The 26570-nt window shown below is 34.6% G+C and overlaps 2 protein-coding genes across 2 annotated transcripts in view; one reads left to right on the top strand and one right to left on the bottom strand.

The window, feature by feature from the left end:
- dpr12 (defective proboscis extension response 12) overlaps positions 1 to 26570 on the bottom strand; it is a 231958-nt gene that overhangs the window by 75160 nt on the left and 130228 nt on the right. The window contains exon 2 of the mRNA XM_015334504.2: positions 17402 to 17499. Within this exon, the coding sequence (XP_015189990.1) occupies positions 17402 to 17477 (76 nt within the window). The 5' untranslated portion in view covers positions 17478 to 17499. The remainder of the gene's footprint in view (positions 1 to 17401; positions 17500 to 26570) is intronic.
- LOC149032984 (uncharacterized) overlaps positions 11141 to 26570 on the top strand; it is a 71248-nt gene continuing 55818 nt past the window's right edge. The window contains exon 1 of the mRNA XM_089171209.1: positions 11141 to 11356. The gene's annotated coding sequence lies outside the window, so the exon portion shown is untranslated. The remainder of the gene's footprint in view (positions 11357 to 26570) is intronic.

Raw genomic sequence — 26570 nt, 5'->3', positions numbered from 1 at the left:
CTATCTTCTCTCTCAAAAGGGAACGGAAATTTCATGGCTTCTTCTATTACGTACTGATGTTAAATAACGACACAGCAATGAGCTAAAGATATTCGATGGATTAATGAAGGATAAAGAAAGAGAGAGAGAGAGAGAGAGAGAGAGAGAGAGAGAGAGAGAGAGAGGATAAAAACAAAGAGGATTATAATAGTGCGGAAAAAGAGAAGGAGAGAGAGAGAGAACAAGATTGCGATATATTGCACGCGACCACTTGAGAGCCGACGAATCGATTTTTGTTTTTTCATCTAGTTTACTTTCCTCCCTTCTCTTTCGTTTGATATAAGCTGCAAGGGATATGTACTCGGTATAATCGGTACGTTGTTTTCAGAGGGAACGGGATAACGATTAAATATACTTGGGGTGGGTAATTGAAGGTATATTCGAGGATAAAATTGTAATATGAGGAGGATTAAGAGAAAGAGTGTTGAGAGTATTAAATTGTACGTGGCCACGAAGTAGACGATTAAAAGTGTAAATAGTCGTATCCAACAGCTTCAATGGTATTAGAAGATTTTAATGAGGACTAAAGTCGTAGTACTCGTCTCGTAGTCATACAGTCGTTGTCGTCGTAGTCGTCGTCGTCCTCGAGGACTTGGAGAGAAAATTGCTTGGGATCAAAGGTCTGCCTGGATAACCACGCTGATGAAACAATGGGAATCAAATCGCTGCGGGCGCTTTTGATATTACACGTTCAAACACGATCCTAGACGAGGCTTTCTACAGTTCACTATAACCGACCGATCATACCGACAATCCGGGCTAATGTACGCTACGTGCTGTCTATCAACTTTATATCTTACCTTATACACAGATTAGATTGTTACTTTTATCTTATCTATACATAAACTTTAACACACGAAACCTAAGAAGATAATATTCGTTAGATTCTAACACGCGATCTGTGTTAGCGAATTTGTATGTTTCTTGAATATATTTCTTAATTACCGCTTGATAAGGAATAGTTTTATGTTTTTTTCTTTTTCGTTAATGTTTTACGTATATTTCAAACTATTAACAAGAAAAAATTGATTCCATTAATCAATGTTCTTTTTTTTTCTTTCTTTCTTTTTTTTATCCACCAGTAGTTAATATTTTCTATATATAATATTATATTTTTAACGAGATAATCAAGAATTTGTCTGAAATTTAATTTCATCGAATTTCTTATAATATAAGAGATCGACCTTATTTTAGTATGAATTATATTTTCTACAGATTTTCGCTTTTATGAGCGAATTACTCGAAACGAATATTTATGAACATCTACAGAAAAGACGAGTTAACGTTTTTGGCGAGAGCTATTTTACTGGCCGACCTAGATCGCCTTGCCGTGCTACAGATGCGACGACATGAAATATCATTAATTCCGCGGCTGCTGAAAATACGAAGGAAGAGAAAGAGAGAGAAAGATAGAGAAAGATAGAGAAAGAGAGAAAAAGATAGAGAAAGAGAGAGAGAAAAAAAGATTCTTTCCTCTTTTCTTTATATCTTTCTTTTTCTCGAGTCGGTAGCAATGTACTACTACCCCACGGTTGAAATCAGAATTCTGGCGAATCTTAAATTTCTCTCGGTGTAGAAAATATAATATTTAAGAATGTATGCGAAAATACGAACGGACAGGAGGAACTTGAAACTGCAAGGACGAAGGTAGAAGGTAGATAACTAGATAGAGATAGAAAGGGTGGGATAGAGAGAGAGAGAGAGAGGAGTGCAAGGAGGGGGGGGTAGGGGGAAGGACAGAAAGAGCCGTATGCATGGTAGAACCAAAATGTTACCGTACACTGTGGCATTACGTCTGCCTATCTGCTACGACCGCCTTAAACGTGTCGTTCGGTGCCACCACCTGCATACATACATGTAGTTTGCATAGGAATAGGATCTGCCATTCCACGCGTGGTCTTTGCTTCGTAAAGAAGCACACTCTATGCAGATGACTATCCTCTCTATATCCACTTGGTTGTATCCCAAATTCGACAAGGTATTTTCTCGGTAGCCTCTTACCTTTCACTTTGAACGCGATAGTTCTACTACCAAATGCACATTCTCTATCTTCATATCTATCTATATTTTTTTATCTTTATTTCTCTAGTTTTTCATTCTCTCCTTAAAAGTTATCAAATTTTATCGAATTTCGTTAAAATATACGAAACGTTGAGGTACGTAGAAAATTTCGGTAAAACGAATGAACGAACGGTGATGCCACACGTGAAATAGTCTAGAATAATCGTTAACCCTTTACGTGCTATTTTGCATTTTTGTCTGTGTATTTTTCAGGACCTCTCGGAAGAATGGGTTCAGACGTACGTCAAAATTTTCCAACGTCGTACTTTATCTCGAATTTGAAAAGAGAACTAGGGTGTTACTGTTTTTTATGAAATAGTAATACATAGTATCACGATGAACGTTTTTTTATTTTACGAGAATACTGATAAAGTAAGGATGCCGAGTGTTCTGTTCTTATACAGACGAAGATTTCATTTTATAATATTAAAAAGACGATTTCTCTATTTCTCTCTCTCTCTCTCTGTCTCTCTTTTTTATTTTCTCTTTTCCTTTTTAAATTTTTCCCATTGGGGAATAACGCGTTCTTCTAATGAGGATGAAAAGTAAGACGAGAAACGGGTCAGTGTGATAGTATCTATTTTTTTTTCCTTTGAGAAATAAAGGATTCTTAAAATGCATTTTCTTTTCTCTCTTTTTCTCTCTTTCGTCGTAAGACACATACACGCGTTATTAGGTTTTCGTAGAAGACAGAAAAAGAGCGATAAGAAAAAAGAAAGAGAAAAAACAGAATGACGTAGTAAAATTTCTTCGCTTATGTTAGATCTTAAAACTTTGTTGTTCGCGTGCACGATGAGAAATGATGAGAAAGTACTCTTCTTCCTTGTGTTTCCTTCTAAACATAAGTCAAAAACATCATTTTCGAACTTCATACTAATATAGAATTCTATGAGCTAAAAACAAATTAAATATTGATTTTGCAATTAATGGTTTTGTTAATATACAACGTTAATACGTAAAGTATCGTACGATAAAGAAAGGTAGCCAATGATAGTGTTAGTTGCGTGATTAAAAAGAACGTTAGAAAATTGACAATTAGCTCTACTATCATTATCAGGATTAAATTGTCAACAAGAAGAAGGTCTTGGGTACTTAAATGAAAGTAATCATTTGTAAAATCTTCTTCTTTTAATTCTTTTCTTTGTTTAACCCCTCGTTCGAGACTTTCCCCGGTTACTAATAGATTTTACCAATTACAGTCATCTACTTACAGACAATCGTTCGTACTTACTTACTTACTTACTTATCTTTAATCGGCATTAATGTACAATAGTTATTTAGCTTAAAGAGAAAGAGCTTTTAATGCTTTAAGTCAATATCAAGTTGAGCTTTTATCTTTGCCCGTTGAATAAACGAGACAGTACGGAGAGTGTCTTAATTAGGAAGTTGGTGGAAGCGATAACGAGTGCTCATAACTCTGAGTAGTATGACGACGATGACGACGGCAACGACGATGAAGAGGAGGACGAGGAAGAAGAAGAAGATGAAGAAGGAGGAGGAGGAAGGAGGTTAGAATAGAAGGAGGAAGAGTACGAGGAAGAGTACGAGAAAGAGGAGGAGGAATAAGAGGAAAAGGAGGAGAAGTAGGAGGAGGACGAGGACACAGGCACTCCACTGTAATTGCAGTCGTGCGAAATATGAGCAGCGCGTATAATGAATATGCACTAACGTGCGTGCTCTATTATTTTTTATAGCATATCCCAGTGAACGACGACAGGGGTGACTAACAGGGCCTGCGGCGTTTTACCGCAGGCAAAATTAATCGTTCGGCGGCACGTTCGAATAACTATAATTATCATCGTGTCCTCGTATTATAACGAGGTGGCAACATTGTGGTGACGGTCCAACGAAATTACCTTATCTACGATGACTCACGAATTTCTATTGAAAATCGTCAGTCTATCTACTAATACATACTGCGAATCACGGGTGTATTCATAATTGCTTACCATTGTAAATTTGAAATAATTAATATTTGCTTGTAATGCAAACATTCGGAAATTTTTATATACAAAAATATATTTTAGTATTATATATTCGACTTTTAAATTAATATCGATTTTATTGAGGTTGACTTTTATTTTTGTTTTTTTTTTTGTTTCTTTTTTTACAGAAATATCATTTTACTTAAATTATCCAAAATTGGTTTTACAAGGGTATTTGTATTTACGTAAGATATAATACAAATACAACGATTATTTTTGTTAATAATATTTGATTGGTTCTCATTTGACCATTTTATAATATTTTTAGGTCTTCTGAATATATCTCGTGAGACCTCAATTTTATTATGAGTTATGCCAAATTGTTGCTTCTATTAATATATCATATATTTTTTTGCAATAAAATTTGTAACGATTTAAAGTTTGAATAATCTTAAAAATATGTTTCCGTGTATAAGGATTAAGAAATAATCTATTACAAGAAAATATTGATTGTTTTAATTGGACACTAGAGATACGAATGCTTCCTTAACTCCACCTATCTATATATTTTTTTCTATCTTTATATCGAACATATCAACCAACGAATAAATGAAAATTTCAGGCGTTCCGTCAATCTGTGCTTCTACGATTCGTTTCGCGTTCCGATTAACTCGATTTCAAAATTCGAATTCGAATCGAGGGAGTTTTTCGATTCTCATCGGAAATGCAGGCAGGACTCTAATATAACGATCGTTAGCACTTTCATCCTTCGTCCTATTTTCTCAAAGCATAGTTGATACAACGTTCGTCTGTATGCGTTTATACACTATATATAGGTATATACATATACGTATGCACCATATGTAGGGTAGATGTGTTTTGTATTAACGAAAATACATAGACCCAAGAAACGAAATATCGATTAGGATGAATGTTTCCTCTTTCATTTATGGGCCGATCCATTGGGAGCTTAACGTTTCACGACTATTTTACCTTCAATTAGGTTTCATTTAAACTATCGTTATATCTTCCAACTAATTGCAAGCTTAATACTTATTAATTAATCTGATCAAAATTTCGATTAAATCACGTTGAATTTCTAAGAACAGTTGAGGAACACGTTTACGATAAAAATTGACTTCGCCTGGCTGCTATAATTAATTTCTTTCTACTGAAATGAACTTTTATGGATTGTAAACACGCTGTTATTCAAGTAGTAGAAAGAAAAAATAAAGGAAAGAAAAGAATAGAGAGAAAAGAAAATTGGGTAGGAAAGACGAACACTCGTTCGGTTGTTTGAAATCGATCGATCGATCGATCGGTCGATAGATCGATCGATTTGAAAGCCTTCGAAAGCTTTCGGAAGCTTGTTCGAACGAAAGCGTTGATGTCCATTGAACGTTGGACGTTGCTGAGGACAAGGCTAATGGGTTGGCTCGTTCGGAAGCTAAAGGATGCGTTCGATGCTACCAAAGCGTCGTCTATTATGTGAGGACCAAAGCGATGTCTTGTGAGAAGAGAAAGAGGGACAACCTATTTAATCTTTTTCAAGTCATTTCTTTTTTTCCTTTTCTACTCCTCTTCTAAATAGCTCTTCCTATAGATCTTAGTTGCTTATCTAATATTTAAATCGTTAGATAACACATTCAGAACATTAGAATATTAATACTAGTTGAGTTTTAACGAGGTAAAACCAGTTATATGTATATACATATATATATATATATATATATATATATATATATATATATTTAAAGCAAAGTAACGTTTTCACTAACAAACTAGTAAATATATGTTTCTGCGAGTAAGAAAGAGGAAGAGAGTGGGAGAAGGAGATGGAAAATGCCGAAAAGGAAACCGTTGGTTTCCAAAAGGACCACTTGGTTATTTCTCTCTCTCTTTCTCTTTCTCATTCTCAGGTGAAATATGACCGTAGGTAGGAGCGCGTATCCTTCCGTCGTCGAAGTAGAGAGAAACGGATAAAGAGGTGTAGAGTGGTGGAAAACTGGAAAACGAAAAGGAACAGCGAGAAAGGGAAAAGAAGAGGGTGAGGGAGAGGGATGAGAGAAGGGAAAGCGCAGGGTGGGCTCGTGGCAAAAGAGGAACACTTGAGACTGAACTTTGTGAGCTTTTGAATGTGAGGCATAAGCTACCTGCCTTTTGTTTCTACGAGACAATGCGAAAGCTTATACAAGGAGACGAGAGGCCGAGGTACCGCGATGTAGCATGGAGAGTAAAGTAGGAAGAAGAGAGGGGGAAAAGGAGTGGGGTAGAAGTTCGAGGTGGTTAGAGGGTGAAGAAGTAGCAGGGTGTCTACTGTACTCTGCTTCGACTAGTTGGCCACGAGGTGTGCTCTCTCTCTTTCTCTTTCTCTCTCTCTTATTCTTGTATTCTTTTCTTACCACTTCAAGTATTCGCGATCTTACTATGGGCCACTTCTTAACGAGAAAGTATCGACTTTGCTTGGTTAGCTGGCTCTAGGAATTTTTTTTTTCGAGCACATCAAGAAGTATCTTTGCTCTTCTCTATGTAATACAATTCGTGTTATCCCTGTAGCCGTAGTTCAATGTATGCATGTATGTATTTATGTATAGACGTAGAAGGTACTTATCGTGTCATCCTATCGTTTCACTTCAATTCGTTGGTTCAGATTTAAGGTCAGTAATATTGCATCCATTTCGGGTCTTGTTCTAAGTCCGATGCTACACAATTTGAAATGTCAATGGTTGTGTTATATTTAGGGACGTATTTGCATGTATAACATAGAAGGAGATTATTAATTTTACAAATCACATCTTAATTATATAAAAAAATACAATTGTTATCGCAAAGCAATTTACTAGAGAATGAATTCCGTTAAACCTCAAGTTTATGTCGTACCTTTCGTTTATGTAGTTAAATATCAAGAGGATTTACTATTACATTTTACTTACTCTCGTACGATGTTACGAATCCTACACGCATATTTATACTCGATGAAATCCACAAACGTCAACGAAGACGGGAGCACGTTAATACAAATCTCGATAGTGAGCGAGTCGAATTGTACACAGAGAAACTCTAGTACACACTGTAGCATGGCACGCATTCTGTTTTAGGATGTTCCTGTTATATGCCCAAGCAAACGTACGAATCTACATATAACTATATACCGTATATACATACATACTACGTACATACATATATGGTAGTCCGTTTAGCAACCTTAGTTCAACCGAAAGGTCCCTTTAGTAGAGCAGACGCGTTTTACTATGCACACAATTTATATCACATATGTATATAAGTATATATATGCAAGTATATAAGTATATATATATATATAATAAATTGCTAATATGTGTTCCAATGTTGCGTAGCAATTTCATATTAACGGTATATAATAGTTAATAGTTTATCGCGATATTCGATGCGTATTGTGTGTCTTCTCGAACATACATTATGATAGGCGTATCATATAATGTCGCTTAGATCATCGTAAATCCTAGAATTAATTCAAACTCCCTTCCGAATCCAGGCGTAACGCGATTTACGCAAACGGATTTGAAATCAGGTTCGGGTATTGGATTGTCTCGTGTCATTGCATTACAATACATTACATTACATTACGTTACGTTGCGTTACGTTACGTTACATTACATTACATTACATTACATTACATTACATTAGATTACATTAAATTATATTACATTACATCGCGCGTAGCTTCGTCGCTTTATCGAAGTGCTCAACGTTTACTTCGGAAACATGCCTATATTCTCGAGTAAGTACTCATGCTGTTAAATCGTTTTATAACGCACTAAAGAGAGACAGCTTAGATACATAGGTATGAACATAAAATCCGATGTATTCATACTAACCGATCTAACTCGCTCGAGGAAATAGGAGAGCTTTAAAATATAAACCATGCATAAAGTTTTTTAATAACCCTTTCGCTACTTTGTAGAATATATCGAATGCGTTCAGTTTCGTGGGAAATTGAAGGGCTCTTACTTGGTGGTTGGCACGAAGTCGATAAGCGATTTTTTATTACGATGGAAAATTGAACCTATCCTTTTTATTTAATATCATACATATATATTGCATTATGAAATTGTCAATGTCGTTCGTTCGTAATTTTGGTAATCGGAGAAATGTGTATAAATTTGTAGAAACTACACTAATGACCTATTAACAGACTCTAATTAAACAACCAGTGTCAAACGTTCGAGGAAGAGGAAGTCGTCGTAAGGAAGAGTGATAAATACGGAGAGTGAAATGTTCACGACTTTATAGCCCGGGATAAGGCTGTGGACGACATAGAAGGACCGTCGTCACAAGTAACCATCAAATCCTCTTTGCTAGGTAAAGCAGTAAATCCTCTTTAATAACGTGTACCTATCCACCTTTTGAATATCAAGGGAAACCGCGAGCAACCGGTGCTAATGAGAACGACCTTGCGTTGTTTGTGTTCTCTAAACGCCTTGTCTAAATTCTAAACATCCTTTAGAACAGTCATATTTTCACGCGATCAGATCTTACTACTTGAGATTTATGTATACCTATGTGTACAACAAAACAGTTTGCTACGGACGTTACAAAGGAGCAGTCGTGTTAACTCGTTCGAGTAAGTAAATGTTTTACTTTTTACTAATAATTTTTTATAATACTTAAAACAAATCCACACGAACATTGTAAACTTGTCAACAATTGTTCATTAAGTTTTCTTTCTCTTTGAGAAGAAATAGTACAACTATTATTTTCAGACTGTATCTTTTTAACTCCCATTTTCCTCCAATTTCTTTTTTTCTTCTTTTTTCTCGATTTTACATCTCCCACTCTCTCTCTCCCTTTCTCTCTGCGTTCGGTCGTCGAGCGGTTATCCTCGAATTTGCATAAACCCAAGAGGCACCCGCGAGAAAAATTCAAACGCACCCGCAATCGGGCTCCTCGCTTATCGTACCTTTTATTCAAACTACTCTACGTTCCGCTTCGTTTCGTTTCGCTTCGCTCCGCTTCGCATCGTTCTCTTTTTTCTTTCTATTTCTTTCTTTATATTTTGTTCATTGTTCTACTAACGAAATTTATTTTTTTTCTCTTTGAAATCGATTTTTCAGTTTACAAATCCGCACGATAGATGAATGTCTAACTTTCTGACGGATGAAGCTTAAAACCATTCTGTATTTTTCTGAATGCCTTTTACCCCTTCATTGTAAAAAAAAAAAAGAGAAAAAGAAAAGAAAATAATATAAAAAAAAAACAAAAAACATTTTTAAAAAATATACAAAAAGAAGATGAAAAACAGAAAATAAAGAAATAGCATACAATGGATTTTTGTGATTCGACCAAAAAGCCTCGTGTGGATTTTGACTCGCAAACGTTTCTTTTACATTTCTAGCTCACCTAGTTTTGTTTTGCGAATTTGTTTGCTCGGTCGTTAAAGGGTGTTTGAAATAACACGTATAGACGTACCACGTACATATAACAACGTACATATATATATATATATATATATTATGTTTGTACTTTTAGTTGTTGACGACTTGCAAATGCGTAAATGTCTCAATCGTGGTACGTGTTGGTGTGATAAAAAATAAGAGTAATTTTATTTTATCATCGTAGTTTGTGCATACGAAATCGTAAACGTTTCGCTGCAAGCGCAGCAGTGTTGTTGTGTGTTGTTTTATCTCGTCTCGTCTAGTCTCGTCTCGTTTCGTTGCAAAACACGACTATTTTAAACGAAGAATGCTTTACAACGTAGCAAAACATTTTGCGTCGCGTGTTTCCGTAATAGCGTCTATTGTCCTTCGGAATCTATTATCGTTAATCTTAGGTAGAGAGAGAGAAAGCTGTGCTTTTGTAGATAGAGCTGTTCCATCTGTTTTTAAGAGACGAGTTTAATTTCATCTCTCGATACGTTTCGGTCTCCAAATTAATAAGCAGCAAAGTGTTATAAGCTCATAGCTTCTAATCATCGTTAATATTGCATTGTTTTTTGAAATATTAATTTTTTTTTTCATGATCAAATGGTTTACTTTATTCATTTATATTTCTTAAGCGATTAATCGGCGCACAAACGAGCGAATTTCTAAAGAATATTTAATTTCTTTACCCCGTGTGATGAGAATAAATAAATCATCTGTTTGTTTTTTTAATGTTTATTAGGTAATCATACTTTTTAATTTTTTATCGACCGATTTAATAGTTTATTCAAACTTTCCTTCCTCTTTCTCTCTTTCTCTCTCTCTCTCTATCTCTCGGTTCGAGTCATGAAATTTTGAATCAATATTCTCGTCGATTTAACAGGCACTAATACGCATCAGGTAAATATACATTAATGAAAGAAAGCCATCATACGTTTAAAGATATATTTTCTTTGATAATAATTAGAAAATTTTCCTGTATTTTACATTATCATTAATATGATGTTGTTTTAGTAGGATTTACTCTACAGGTTATTCGTTAGAACTCAGGTGAAATTATTTTTCCTTGTTATTTACGAACTAACGAGAGCAACTGTAAAGTAAAAATTACTTCAGTCAAAAACATCTTGTATGCACCAACGTTATAACCAATGGGAAGCTTACTCTTACGATTCTTTACTTTATACTGAAAAAACTTTAAATTAGCGTTCTAGGTCAATGAGTAATGGAAGTTTAAAAGTAGAACATCGACCGTTGTGTTTTCGTTTGGTAGAAGTAATATGATGTGTAGTTGGAAAAATAACGTTTACAATTGTCTGTTAATGTACCAAGCGGAATGGTCAAAGTCTAAGAATATAATCTTATGAATAGAACTTCATTTTTCTTTTGGAACTTGCTAAACGAGGATTCAAAATAAATATAATGTGGAAGTTGGACGATGAAATATTGCTAATAAAAACATTACCTACTTACAGATCTAATCAAACCTGACTAAAATAATTATTTTCGTTTCAATATTATTTTATTTTTCTTTTATATAAAAACAATGCAACTAGAAGATTAAGAAAATGTATTTTTCCCTTAGATTCCTTTTAAATTTCATAATACACGTTACGTAAGACCGCGAGCTTATTCCATTAAAGTAATTAATCTAATCTCTATTAGAATCTAGATGAGATCAATACATGTAGATATTACGTAGTAGATGTAAGTATGTATGGGTGTGTATATATATATGTATATATTTGTTATATTTTAGGGTAGGCAAGTAATCGAATAGAATTACTCTCGGCTCATCTAGTACTCGAGTAGGAGCCGATGACAGGGTGTGACGCACAGCCGTGTCTCTTGACAGGGCTTTCAGTTCTGAGGAAGTTCGATCATCATTATACTCACGGGAACGAAATCACGAGGGATAACGTGAGTTATCAGGTACGTAGGATGAAACTGTGCTGTGGATCGGATAAACGATGAAGCACCGCAATAAATCATAGTGCAATTTTTCAATATCCACGAGTATGACGGAGCCAGGTAGACCGAGCTTAAGGGGTCATGTTATACTTGTGCTAGCTTGGCAAAATGTCGGCGCCGTTTATCTTTCGGAAAAAGAGATGCTGGATAATGTATGCGCGTCACCTGACTTTTATTTTCGATTTTTTGCGTCTACTATTAGTTTAATTTTTAAAAAGAAGAATAACACAACTACCAAGAGAGAAAGACGGTTTATCGACAGTGAAATGAAATAAGAGCGTAGATCTTCTTACAATTGGTTTAAATGAAATTCGTGAGTTTACTGTGCCATGCGAATGAAGATAGTCAATTACGGCAGTCTCCTTAAATTTACTTTCCGTAAATTTCTAGATGGAAACTCTTACCTACGTACCTAAAGTTTTAGCAAAGAAGATGAAGTTGTTAATGAGACAGCTCTTCCGACTAATTATTCTTTTCATTTCGATGCACTTTAAACTCTTGCGTTTTATTGATTCTTCACCTTGTTTTCCGATATATAATACTTAATGTATCGTTCTATTTACGGTGAATAAGTTTAAACTATATTGAACCTAATCATATATACTATTGATGTTTATGGAACGAATCAAACAAATGGGAAATAAATGTCTTTTTTTTCCTCTCTCTCTATTTTTCTCTTTGCTTCTTTCTCATCGGTAGTCGACGCATTTTAAATGAGAAAGTGAGCTAGTAAAGAGGCGGGAAGTAGGTCTTTCAAGTAGATAGGTAACAATGACTATCACGCGACTGCACAAAGTTAAATTGCCAAGCACGAAGGCTGTCAGCCACGAACCCGATACAAACATTTTATCTGACTCTTCCTTTTTTTTCTTTTTCTATTTTTTTTTTTTTTTTTTTATATAAGAGAGCTCTCTTGCGTGTTTTTCCCTATTCTTCATTTCTTCTACTTCTTCTCTCATCTTGTCTTTTTCTCGAGGCTGACAGAGAAACGTGGGTGCGCGTTTCATTCATCGAAAATGTCTCGAGTATATATATATATATATATATATATATATATATATATATGTTATGCCGGCCTTCAAAAAGAAATTGCCTTCCTTGGGGATGAAGCTTCTTTCTTTCTTACTATCTCTTTTTCTCTTTTACTTGTTTTACCTTCTACTTCTTACGAAATACACGTAAGGTTTATGATTATAACCATTGAGTATGAAGACTCTATCTTTGCTTGACCAGGTCGATGGCGAACCGTAAGCATCGACCTTCTCGTGACGTTATTAAGCTGACCAATATACGATCCTACCGCTTGCTATACTCTTTATACACATACACATATACACATGAACACACACAAATCGTTAAACGTGTATCGTATAGACTGTGGAAGTGGAAAAACGAAAGGTTGAAAAAGGGAGAGCTAGAGATAGTAGATAGATAGATGAGGGGAAAGGGAGAGCAAGAGAGGGGGAGAGGAGAAAGAGGAAGCGGAGAAAAACTCATAAGCTGGATTGGCAAACTTGTCAGTGAGCGGTCAATTGCACCTTGCCATCGAGCTATCTATCTATCTATCTATCTCTCTCTCTCTCTCTCTCTCTCTCTCTCTCTCTCTTCTCCCTTTTTCGAGTGACAGAATTGCGAGCGTTGGCTATTCCAGAAAATATCATATTTCCGAGTAAAACCCACTGTCATTTCTATTCTCTATATCATCGACGCTGCGTAATGATGTTGTCGTAATACAATAGGTATTATTGCAAAATATGTATCACGTGAAATACGATTTCAACGCATTTTCAAAAAACGCTAAAGAGAAATGGGGAAAAACCAACAGAGGGAAATAGGATATTAAGTGCTATACTATACCAGGAAATAAACGATCCTACAGGGGATTGAAAATATTTAACATCATTTAATTAATTTTTCAATAAAATAAATACATAAATTTATATATACGCGCATTAATATATTGTTTCGTAAATAAATTTTGATATATTATATTTTTAGATTTTTTTTTTATAGAACGGACGGTCGTATCGAAATGCAACTACGAAATATAACAAAATCAATGGAATTATTCGAAATAAATTAAATAAATTAAAAAAAAAAAAAAAAAATAAGGGAGAAGGAAAAAATAAGAGATAAAAAAAGGGAAAAGAATTTGATCTTTAGTCAGATAGTAGTAAGATGGACTGTAGTTACGTTAACGTGGTTGAGAATTAGGTAAAGCGAATTGTACACGCGTATGCAAGTACGTTAATGCGTCGTTAATCGACAGCCTTTAGTAGAAAGGAGCCTTTGTGCGTTTGCCATGGTTTGCATGAACCCAGAAGCTGTATTGCCACGGCGACGTTTCGTCAGTGACAAAAGGATCGAGTCATAGGGGATATTTCGTCCAAACTCTCGAGTGCTCTACTGGGCTCTCGGAAACACGCTGTTGTTCTCTACTTTGCTTACGTGTAACCTGTATATGTACGTATGTATGTACGTATGTGTATTATATAAGCGTTTGCTAATACATACACATGTAAATATATATATATATATGTTCTTCCCCTTTCTCTTTACCTATACAAGTACATATAACGTGATCTAGTTGAGTATCATTCTCAAACACACATATGAGTACACTATCATCCTTTAACAATGATACACACGTCGTTTATAGTACCCATCATATAAAATATAATTTTCATTTTCAAATTATACCTCGTTAACTAATAGGATCATCATACGAATATATTACTTTACTAAGTTTCCAGAATATATTATATTATATCTCTCGTTTTTCCGGGTCCTTCCGTTCGTTCGTTCCTTAGTTTATCTAGTTGAAGTTTGATCGATAAAATAAAAGGCTATTTATGAATATACCTTTATCTATTTTTAAGTATAATTATTTTTGTTCATCCACAATAATTATTCTTTCTTCTTAGCTGTCTTTAACAGTGAAAGTATATTACAAGTTTTGACAAAAATTTAATAACTTTTACGAACCGTAATATTAACTTATAAACTTTATATATTTCTCTCTCTCTCTCTTTTTCTAATTTATTTTAACATTATTTCTTTCTTTCATTTATTGTAAGTTAGCGTAAAAATAATCTCGCCACGATAGCCGGAAATACATCCTCTTTAACGCTTCGGCTGCAGGCTTTTGTCGAGAGTCACGACGACGTGCCTGCGATTAAAGGCACGTTCTCAGTCAGATGTTCGCGTCACGTTCGATAATTTCTTACCGAGAAAGAGAAGAAGAAGAAGAAGAAGAAGAAGAAGAAGAAGAAGAAGAAGAAGAAGAAGAAGAAAAAGATCGAGGAAAAGGGGTCGTAACAAAGGCTCGTCGACGTTTAATATCGCGCATCGTTTAAAATCCGGCACATTAATCTTCGGAAATTCGCGAGGATGGCAGAAGAGGCTCTCTCGTTGGTGGCTCTCAACGAAAGTACATTAGTAAGTACTTGATCCTCATTGGTACTTTGTAGTCCGTCTTTGGCAAGAGAAAGAAGAACTCCTTGATGCATTTCTTTCTATTGTTTTCCTTCCTTATTTTTTGTTTTTAATGTAACTATAAATAAAGAAGGAATCATTTTTCATTCGAACATTTTATGAGAATACATATGTCGTGTTATTTTTTTATCACCGATGTCAATTTGATAAAACAGATTTACTTAAAATTTTTCCTTCTTTTTTTGTCTCGAAAACGATGTAATACAAATTTTCGTAAGATCTGTATGTGTGTATGTGTGTGTAATTTTGTTCAAAATACGATGACATTTTCATCATCTTATATATATATATATATATGTATACAGCATTCTTCTCTCACCATTTTCCTACGGCCTTTGGCTCTTCCCTTTTGCAGACTACGAAATGGTAGATACGAAGGTGAATACACATATTCATCGTTTCCGTCCTATCTTGATCGTCTCCGTTGCATACAACGTATGATATTCTCCCATAAACGTAGGTAACACCCGATGCTTTCGTAACATTGCTATTCGATTTCAAACGTGCTATCTAGTCATCGCGAGATTTACCATAGAAATGTTCCATCTTTCTCAATTCACTTCCTACACAATTTATCTATGTCCTACCTAGTAGCTTTTTAACACCATTCATATACAGATAAGGGAAACGGTTTCATCGTTATTAATGATTACGAATTAGCAAGTTTATTCAAAGTCGTTAGACTTAATTCCCAAAAGGCATCAGTCATCGTGATAAAAATCATCTTGCAAAAGGGACAACCAAGACGACGACGACGATTCAAAGTCTTTGAATTATTTTCTCTTCTATAGAAGAATAATAATCATAACGTTACCATTTGTTAAATGTTGAATATAAAACATAAGATGTTCAGAAAAAAAAGAAATAAGAGAATAGAAAAATAAAAAGAAAAGATAAAATAAAGAAAGCTTATCTAATCGACGCGTGCGTTGAAAGAAGGGTCTTGGACGTTTGTCCTTCGTACCTCAATTCGACCCTTGAAGGTGAAGAGCTCGATACTAGGAGAGGAGAGACCGATGCTTCCCTAAGGAGAGGAAAAATATTCATGCCCGTGGGGACGCATCTAACGTGAAGAAGCGAGAATCTCGCTTTATGTGCATCTTTCCTCCCAACTTCCTCCCAACCTTTACCCTTTACCTTCTTCTCCTTCTTGATCTTCTTCCTTACCTTCCTTACTTTCTCCTTCTTCTCAGAGAATTTTCCTATTCTTCTTCATCTTATTCTCGGCTCACACAATTCCGTCTTACCTTCTATCTTCTTCTTTCAACAAGCCCTTTAGCGATTTTCCCTTTTTATCGTTCTAATCTCTTTCTCTCTCTCTCTCTCTCTCTCTATTTCTCTATTTCTTTCTTTCTTTTTTTCATTTTATCTTTTTCTCTTTCATTTTATTTTTTCGTAGATATACACATATACACACACATCCACCAAAGGCTCTTGTTTCTTCATGCAAAAAGAGACGTAGAAGATGACGTCCCTGCTTTGACAGCTTTGCATAAATTACAAAAGGCTCGACAGAAACTACTCGAATTCTTCCTTCTTCTTCTTCTTTTTCTTAACTTGCTGAGTAAGAACAGAAGATAAAAAGAGAGAAATAGAAAAAGATATTGAAATAATAAGAAAGAAAGAAGTTACGAACGATGCGGTGATAGTTTCTCGTAAAAATAGTAAAGGGAAACGAGGAGGAAAAAGCAGAAGAAAGTGAGAGACTGTACAAAAAACGTGGAAAGAAAAAAAGAAATAAAAAAAAAGAGAGAGAGAGAGAGAGTGTGCGCGAATAGAAAAGGATGAAATGAAGAGAAAGAGTGAGGTCGGAATAAAGGAAGAACAAAAGGAAGCGAATCCGTAAAAAGATTTATCTTATTTGGTGCGCGTAACACCGATGAGAAACTAACTCTATTTTCTCGATAACTATGTTACTTTCCGTACGTGCAAAGCGCCTTTGTTTTCTATGAAAGTGTGCGCATTGTCAATAAACGAGTCGTCTTTTATTCGTATACACAGAAACAGAGAAACAGAGAGAGAGAGAGAGAGAGAGAGAGAAAGAAAGAGGGAGAAAAATAGCAAGCAAGCAAAAAAAAATATTTCTACGTCATTTTGCGATACTTTCGCGCGTATTTATCGTAGGAATCCTTTGAATCGAGGAAAATCCTATCGAAGGAATTTCAATATTAAATCAAAGAAAAGATCGATATTGTATGTATTTGCATATATATGCATATATATTTTTATTTTTATTTTTATTTTATTATATTCTATTTTATTTCTTATATAAGTTTGTAAAAAATATTACATTTACGTGATATAGACTCGAAAGATACGTGCACGTCCTTGTAACATTTTATGTAATATTTTGTCAAAAGGTAGCATCCGTTGGGAATCGAAAACGTTTTTCTAAAGATTTCGATTTGACGTTTGGTATGTAGCACGTAAGGTAGAAGACGAAGAAGAAGTAGAAGGGTGGCTATAATTTTGACCAACAGTCGAAGGAATTCGATCTAGGATATTATTTACCTTTGTCGAGCGACCTGGCCAGGAGAATTGTCGGCAGGATCAAGAAGACCATGTACCACGATAGCCGGTCCCGCATTCTTGCGAGGTTCCGAGTTCTCCTGGGAAAAGAAACATTGAATTTTCATTATTATCTTAAAATTCAGTCGATACTTTTCTTCCTCCTTCTTTATCTCTTTTACCTTTTTTATTTTCTGTTTTAATACAAAGAGAAAGAGAAAGAGAGAGAGAGAGAGAGAGAGAGAGAGAGAGAGAGAAAGAGAGAAAGAGAAACAGAAAGGAAAAACAGAAAGATTTTGCAATTGTGATAAATATAATACAAAGATACATAAATGATTCATAAATATATATATGATTCATAAATAAGTATTACGATAAAGTAAAGAGTTTATTACGATACAAACGGTACTTGTAAAATAATGAAACTATTACGTTTATTGGTGTATTTCTTGTTTCCTGCCTTTTTTTTTACGACTTTTAACTCGATCAATTGTTTTGATATCGAAAATGTTGAAAGAAAAATATGTACACGTAGATACATTTAGAGATACATATTTCTCTGTATATATTAAAAAAAATATATGTATACAACGTGAATCGTTTCAGGCAATACTTTTAACGAGTTCGAATCGTTTCCAATGTTATAATGCATCTTGCATTTCTTTTATTAATAAACGTTCGATCTTTCTATTTGCGACTAACAAAGCGTATGAAAAATTACGCTCGAGAGAGAAATTTTTTTTGACAAATATAAAAAAAAAAAACAAATGTGGAGGAAGGATATAATTTACGTGACATTTTCGTGACAAGCGGGACTTTTCAAAATGTAAAACAATTCAAAATGCTCGAATACTGTGTATGTGTGTGTGAGAGAGAGAGGAATCGCATAAATCGTCACGCCAGACTCGTTTCGTGTCGAGAGGTGTTTCCTTGACGATCGAAATTCGCGGATATCACCGAACTTTTCCATCATGATGTTTGTTACATTAAGGAGCTCTCTCCGAGGTTAATATTCTTCCGAAGAAACAAAAGGACTTTTATACGAATTCGTGTCACAATGTTTTTTATCATTTCTCACTTTAAGTATGAGCGGTATATTGTTCGCGTATTTACATAAAAAGCGTGCTATTTTCATATTTTTACATTTTTCCACTTAAAATAATACTTGATTTTAAGTAATTTTGATTTGAAAACAAAATACATTTATATGGCTATCAATGGATAATTTAAAATCAATATTTATATAATTTCATATTCTAGCGCTTCCATCCAAGCTATTACTCCTACTTCAAAATATTTTAAAAAGCTTTTCCTGTCGTTGTGATATATCGTATTTAAAGGTATTAAAAATTTGCGTATAACAATATTAAAAATATTGAATATCGTATAATATATTAACATGTTATTAATACACGCATACTGAATGTTTTGTTAATTAATTTTTGAAAATTTGGAAATTATTCATTTTGCGAGGAATACAAAACGATGAACGGACTTTTTTGTGTAAACGAAATGAGATATCAGTAATCATCGATAAACGAATAATATCTTTTATTTTCTTTCTTTTTATCCGAATATTAAAATGCATATTAATGTTTAATTAATTATTACTTTATTATAAGAATAATCAGTACACGTTTTATTTCTATTATTTTCCTTTTCCCTCATTGCGAGTTATTTTACTCACGTAAAGAGAATGAAAGAGTCAAATCAGGCATCGCTGTATGCACACCAACGAATCGATGAATTCGTAACGATTAATTCGAATCCAGTGGTACAATATTTGTGATCGCTGTACAGTTGCGTAAAGCGTAATTATTTGTCAAACAACGTGTGTTGAATAATCACGTGTAGAGGGTTGGAAGGAAAGGGTGGAAGATGGAGGGGAATGTTGGAGGGATCTTTAAAGGCATAACAGAGAAACATTACGTTAGTTGTTTTTTTTTATTTTGAATATCTGTTGCATACAACATGTTAATTCAGTCTTTAAACGTTTATGTTGTTAATTGCAAAATGTAGTTTTAAAAATCTCTCACGAGGGATGCGTAATTAAAATCAAGCAATGACTAGTATATATGTATATATAGGTCGAACGTATGGAAAATGCTCCTATTATAAATTTTACGAAGAAAATAAAAGCAAAACGAGAGAGGAAGGATTACATTTTTATTCTATATAATATTTACGATTCATTGTTGAAAATGGTATTGTTATTAAAACTTCTCAAAATTGTCAACAAAATAATAAAATTATAAACATGGAAAAAAATAAAAGTAAAAATTAAATATGATTTATTAGTAATATGAAAGAAACATACCAGCGCATCATATTTTCATTACTTTTATGTTCTTTTTTTTCAGAAATTTTCGAGTTTCCGTAGTAGATGGTAATTTTGTTTTATTTTACACGAAAAGAGTATACACGTCAATCGTACCGAAATAAAGCTTTGTATTGACGTATATACTCGTCGAAAATAATTAACCTGTTAACGGGGTTTTGTATTCACGCGAATAAAAATGTATCATTATTATCGATGAAAAGTAACAAACGATAAATTGAACCTTTTTCTCTGTATTTCTTTTTATATAAATATTATTTTTTTATTTTCTTATTTTTCTTTTTTACTATTGAAAAAGTAATGGAACAATCATAGTTTCTTTCACAAATTATCAATAAGATATATCCTCTCTATTATTTTGTTGTTTTTATTTATTAAAAGAATTTTATTCTTTATTCTTTTGCCGATACTCGAAAGAAACGAAGGAGAGAAAACGAAGTTAAAGTACGAGACATCGCTAATTGAACTGATCCAACTGTAAAAGTTAACGATTTTTCACATGAAAAAATGCAACTATGAACAAGTAGGAATGATTGTAGTACGCGAAACGTACCCCTGAGTAAAATCTTGTTTAATGGAATAATAGATCACTGGTCGGAGCTTAATGCAATGTCAATATTAGAGAATTGAAACAATCAACGGGACTGTCGACCGCGCGTACACGAGGTGTGATTTTCATCGAATCTTTGTATTCATTTCATTGCTGCAACGTTGAAAAAACTCTTGGTTCGTTTGAATATTTTCAAAGTTTTTTTTCTTTTTTTTTTCTTTTTCTTAAAACGATTACCTAAATTATTTCTATTTTACTTCTTACAAAAAAAGAGAATGAGTTAGTGTATCTTCTCCTTTTAAATTTTTCCTCATTATAAGCTTCTATCTTTACAGTTATTCTTTCTCAAACTTTTTATCGTAGGTCGATTTTCCGTGCGAGAAAACACGCCACTCGAACTTTTTTCCGTATTATTATTTTCTCTCTCTCTCTTCTCTCTCTTTCTTTTTTTCTTTTTATCCATTGACAACGTTCGAAGAAAGAAATAAATCGTTGCTACACAGGCACGTCTGTTATTTTCTCACGGTGAAATATATTTTACTTATAGTCTGCAAGTGGTACCCGTTTATCTAAAGGTTTTCAATCACTGTTTGGCAAACATTTGCATTTTGTTTTTATACTTGCCCTTTTCGCTAATGGAAGGCATTTGCAAATTTCGTTAGAAGTGATGCCTTTGATCCCTTTTCATCGTGCTAGTTTCATACGTTATTTGTATTCGACGTCGTAAGAGAAAATTAGAGAAAATTATGTAAGAAAGAAAAATGATGAAAGAAGTAAATGACGGTGAGAAAAATTGTTCAATGATCTAACTTTTAAACATTGTCGTAGAATAATGTGATTCTTACGAGTATCGCGCGACAAATTTCAACGAAATGGATGCTAACTTAAATTATCGCGGTTCGTTTCGTTTAATTTCTTAACATAATTATTTTTTTCCGAGACGTGAGAAAGAAGATACCTACTTCTTTTTTTGTTTTAGACGAAAATTAATTTTATTTATTAAGAGTTCGCTCGCGTAACGGTCGGGGAAGTACGCGTGTCTATGTTTTAATACGTACAACCACTACGTCATCATTTGTCACGATTTCTTCTCGGGAGCGTGTCGAAAGTATAAAAAAAAAACCTGAACGAAGGATGAGAATGATTAAGGTAGCGTTGTTGAAGTTGAAAACTCGGACATTTTTCAATGTGCGCGCGCTCTTACACTCCCTTTTCTTTTTCTTTTTCTCTCTTCCTCTCTCTTTCTCTATTGCTGCCCGAGGTTGGCCGATATTCGAGCGTGCACTTTAAGAGTTTTTAATCAGCAAACTCGCCTATCTCTCTTTCTCTTTCTCTCTCCCTTTTTCCCTTTCTCCCTTTCTGTTTCCTTCTCTTCGGGAGAGTTTTTAATCGGTCCTTAAAAGTGGGTTTCTACTTAAGCGAACGAGTTCGAATATCAAGAGTACGGAAGCAGGATAAGAGCATCGGCTCTTTTTCGAATCCTTCTTTTTTTTCACTTTCTCTCTTTTCTTTTTTGTTTTTTGTTTTTCGTTCTCTATGAAAATCGAACAATTAGAGTAATATTACCATGCGATATTACGATGTAATAATCTTAGAACAAATGTACACACTCAATTATGATTTTATAACAATGTTTAACCAATTTTATATTAAAAGAATAATTCTATTAACCCCTTCTCGTATTATTTAGTTCGACAAAACTTGGGCCCAAACGGTAGGATTGCGTCAGAGTTATATCAGGGTTTGCTTACCGAACCTGACTATCTATTCGCGAGCCTGACTGGATGATATTCGTGTTTGGGATAAAATCTTCATCACGTGTCAGGTTCTTTAAAGTATCAGGAATAAATTAATAGATTAATAAAAAGTGACTTTTTTTATTTGAATATTCGTTTTTCAAACAATTGAACAATCGGTAACAAGAAATGATATGTTAAAGAGTACATGGGATAGAAATTTTTTTGGTTGTGTATATAATTATCGTCATAATGATCATTATCATCGTCATCAAATCCTCCTCCACCACTTCATATACATATCGTTCTCTCTTATGTGTCCTTTTACTTCAAACTCGTACTGTCACTAGCGTGAGACTCGTATCTACATGCAAGTAACGAGCAGTACGCCCGCGAGCGATAGCGCGCGTTAATTCACGAGACGACGAGCCACGAAGGAGGATGGGACGAAACGAGATATTAAGCGCCATAATTGTGCCTTACGTGGGAGAGGATGTAGTAGAGACGTGGATGAGAGAGAGAGAGAGGGAGATAGAGAGAGAGAGGGTGTATCTAGGTTCGAGGATCGACGAGATGCTACGATGTCTCTGTGAGCTCGACAAGAAGCGACATGAGAGAGAGAGAGAGAGAGAGAGAGAGAGAGAAAGAGAGAGACAAGCAAGAAGAGGGTATACACCCTCTCGTGTATCCGCTCGCGCGAAGGATGTAGGGTGCATGCTCTAACGAAGAGATGGGAAAGAGGAACAGAAGTAATCTTATCCCGACTTTAATTCCAGCTCAGAATTGCCTCTAATTACCCTAATTCCGGAAAGCGTACGCGTCGAAGGAGCGGCTGGTTTTCATGAATTCAGGTGATCTTCGAGAGGGCTTCAAGATGATGATGATGATGATGATGATGATGATGAAGAAGAAAAAGAAGAAGAAAAAGGAACCGACAGGAGGGTGGAGGAATATAAAAGGACGGATGCGAAATGGTGAGATGTAAATCTTTCTCTCTCTTTTTGTTCGAACGTGTGTTGAGATGGATAAAATAATGTTAAGGGGAAGAAAGAGCCAATGAGACGACGACAAGCAAAAAGGGAAATGTAAGGAAGGAAGAGAAGAAAGTGGGATGGGGATGGGGTGAATGTAGAGGAAGAAAATACGGAAGGAAATAGTAGTGTTCAAGGAATAATGCTCGAGGCAAATCGGAATGATTCGTCAACTAGCTCGCGGCATCGAGTTTAGGTTTGGGAGAAACGGTCCAGCGGTAATCGTGACCATCGGGGGGTAAGGATGGAAAGTGGAAGAGGGTGGAGAAGGTGGGAGGGAATTCAATAAAGACGAACAAACTTTTCTCGTCTAATGTAAGATGCCTTAACCCGAGGCTGTTTCCTTGGTAAATCAGTATGATTCGGCGATTCTAATTATCACGAATGAACGACGATAATATAACATCGGCCGATCTCATTTGTCTTTATCAATACAAATCGAATCTATAATTATGTTTTTTTTTTAGTCTCTTTATTCTATAATATTTTATTAGTAGATCTTTTTTTTTAAGTTTTGAATAATTTACGATATAATTTTATTCAAAATAGTATATTAAATTCTACTCACGTATTCATTTTGTCGAGGATCAATAGATTTATGAAATTTCGTTCTACGACGAAGTAGTTTTAAAACGATTTTGATAGTACGCGCGTATCTGGAGGTGTCTTTGATCGGCGTAGAGAACGGGATGAAAGTAATTATGTGAGAGGATGGAATTTTTTGATGGAGGTGTACGACGATCTTCCGATCGAAGGTATGTATTTTCTATTACGCTTTAGTGGAGCACTGAGAGTGATCGAGAGAGAGAGAGAGACTATGAGAGAAAGAGAGGATGAGAAATAAGAAGGAACGAGAAGGATTGCAAAGAGGAAAAATTTAAAGTGCGAGAGAGAGAGAAAGAGAGAAAGAGAGAGAGTGATAGAAAAGAAAAAAAAAAGTAAAAGAGAGACGGGAAGGAATTATTTTTCTCCTTCTCTCCGTCTGTCCCGAGGGATCGTTATTCCTCAATTTCGACGAAGTACTCACCCTCTCCCCCCTTTTCCTACCACCCAACCCCATCTTTTCCAACTACTATCCTTTCGTTTCTCTTTCCCCACCCTCGTTCTCTATTCTACGCCCCTTTGTGTTCGATCCGATCCGTTCTCAATTTTGCGGACGACTCGGTCTTGTACGCAGTGACGGGATCGCGATCTGAAAAATTATTCTCGATTACGATAATGAGTGTAGGAGGAGGAGGAAGAGAAGGCAAAGTGAAAAAAAAGTTATCGATAGAAAAAAGAGATAGAGAGATAGAAAAAATCGTCGTTGACTCGAATCCGTAGAAATCTAGCGGAAGGCTCTGTCTTTTTCTATAGGAACGAGTCATCCCTTCTCACCCTCGTTCGTTCTTCCTAACCCTCTTTTTTCCTTTCAATCTCTCGTCCTTCCTGGCCTGGATTGTACCCTTCCGTCGTTACGTCCGCCCGTTCTTCCACTGTTTCTCCTCCTCCTTCTCCTCCTTCTCACTATTACTACTCGTTCTCCATTTATTTAATTAATTCTATGCTATTCTATTCTTCCTTAAGTCACGTGGAGAAGAATAGCCTGTTGTAGTACATACAACGAGTCTAGCTAGACACGAAAGACTATTAAGGGGTGAATGTAAACAAAAAAGGTAAAAGAGCGGAAAAAAATATTCTCTTTCTTTTTCTTTTTTTTCTTTTTCTTTTTCTATTTCTTTTCTTTTATATCGATTCTATTCTGTTTGATTCATTTGATTGCTCGATTTATTTGCTTTCGTGATTTAATCATGATATTTTTGTGTGTTAATCGAATAAATCAGTGGAATTAATTACGAGTACAAACGATTTACGTGCTTACCTTATCGGCAAAGTAAAGTAACGCCTAGCGTTAGAAAAGGAATAGGTAAGTGGTTCAGGAAAAAAAAACAAAGAAAAAAGAAAAATAAAGAACAAGTAAAAAAGAAAGTGGTAAGAGTTCGCGTTTTCTGTGCTTTTTTTTGTGGCTTTTTTTTCGAAGTAGTTATAATAGTTAATTGGAGCGTGCTCGGTCCGCTTGTTACGTAGAAAACGTATCACATTTTGACGGCGAGAGATGATTTTAGTTTTATAATTGCATTAACACACTTCGACAATTCGTATCTAATAGAAATTCGGCATGCACGTAAATATTAAAGATAAATAGATACTTTTATTTTATTTTTTGCAATAGCGTCATTTCTTTACTCGGTCATTTGTGCATTGATGGGTTTCTCGCTATTTCAATTAAAGTTGAAAGTGAATTTCTATCAGTTTCGATGTCTTTTAAGTATGTAGATACATTTCCAATAATGAATAAGATATCAATTTAATAAAGAATTTTAATAAATAATAAATATGATAACGTATATGATTTTTGAAGAGAATTAAGATTACAATTTACACATTGTATTATTACTTTTAATACGAAAGAAAATTTGATAGAAGCATTATTTTTTTATATTGACAGTAACATCCCCCAAGTTCACATGTATTATGTTATATATATTTTATAATATATCACAAAAATTATAAGTCGAAAATCAGTTGAATTTTGAAGACTCTAAAAGCGATAAGAAAATAATACTTCGAAATAAACATTATTTATAGATATGTATCGACTCGATTTGTTACCATAATATTCCTGTAAATGTTTTATCTATTGGAATATCAATCAATTGAAGATCGTTTCGAATATGTACGACGTCTTATCCAGCGTATCTCGTATCTTTCACGATCGTCGATTACGTGATACGAGGATATTATGGAAACACCCAACGGCTTTGCAAGATGTTCGCATACGCGGCACGTATTTACATGTTGAATTTACATGAACGTGTCGAATACCTTTGCTCCGTTCGGACAAAGGCAAACATTCCAAAACACGTGTATCCGATAGCGCGGTACGATAATAACGTATCGAATACCACGGACGAAGTTAAATGCAGGGCATGCGAAAATGGAATTTATGATCCTCCCTACGCTCTGAGTTTATCAACTAGGCGCCTGAAGTGTTGTTCATGGAAAGAGCACCAAGTGTTTACGTGCATGTGTAAATTAGTTTATACGTGTATATATGTAAATATGAATATATACGAATGCGTGTACATTAAGATATAATCATGGTGGCGACTACCCTCTTCTAGCTACATATTTAATTGTTTTTATTTACCTTCTTAATAATAATTTACCAATTAAGAACATGAATTTATAATACTGTAAGAGCATAATTCCTTTGTTTTTTATTCTCTCTCTCTCTATCTCTCTCTCTCTTTCTCTCCCTTTCTGTTTTTTTTTCGTATAACGGAATATAAAAAGCATAATGTTCCTAGTTTACTGATATTAATCTTGATTAACTAATTGAACTAATAATAATGATAATGTATATAATCTTTGTTAATCCTACTAAAGGCTATTATTGCACTCCTCTATTCATCTATATGTACGTGTATGCATTCAGGAAAAGGATTAACGTGTACAGGTGCACATAAATCGTTCC

Source organism: Polistes dominula, unplaced genomic scaffold (assembly GCF_049000335.1).
Source record: "Polistes dominula isolate Pdom_NZ unplaced genomic scaffold, Pdom_raw_medaka contig_31, whole genome shotgun sequence".
NCBI lineage: Eukaryota > Metazoa > Arthropoda > Insecta > Hymenoptera > Vespidae > Polistes > Polistes dominula.
Note: the sequence above shows the minus strand (reverse complement) of the source record. Positions and strands in the feature narration are given on the sequence as shown.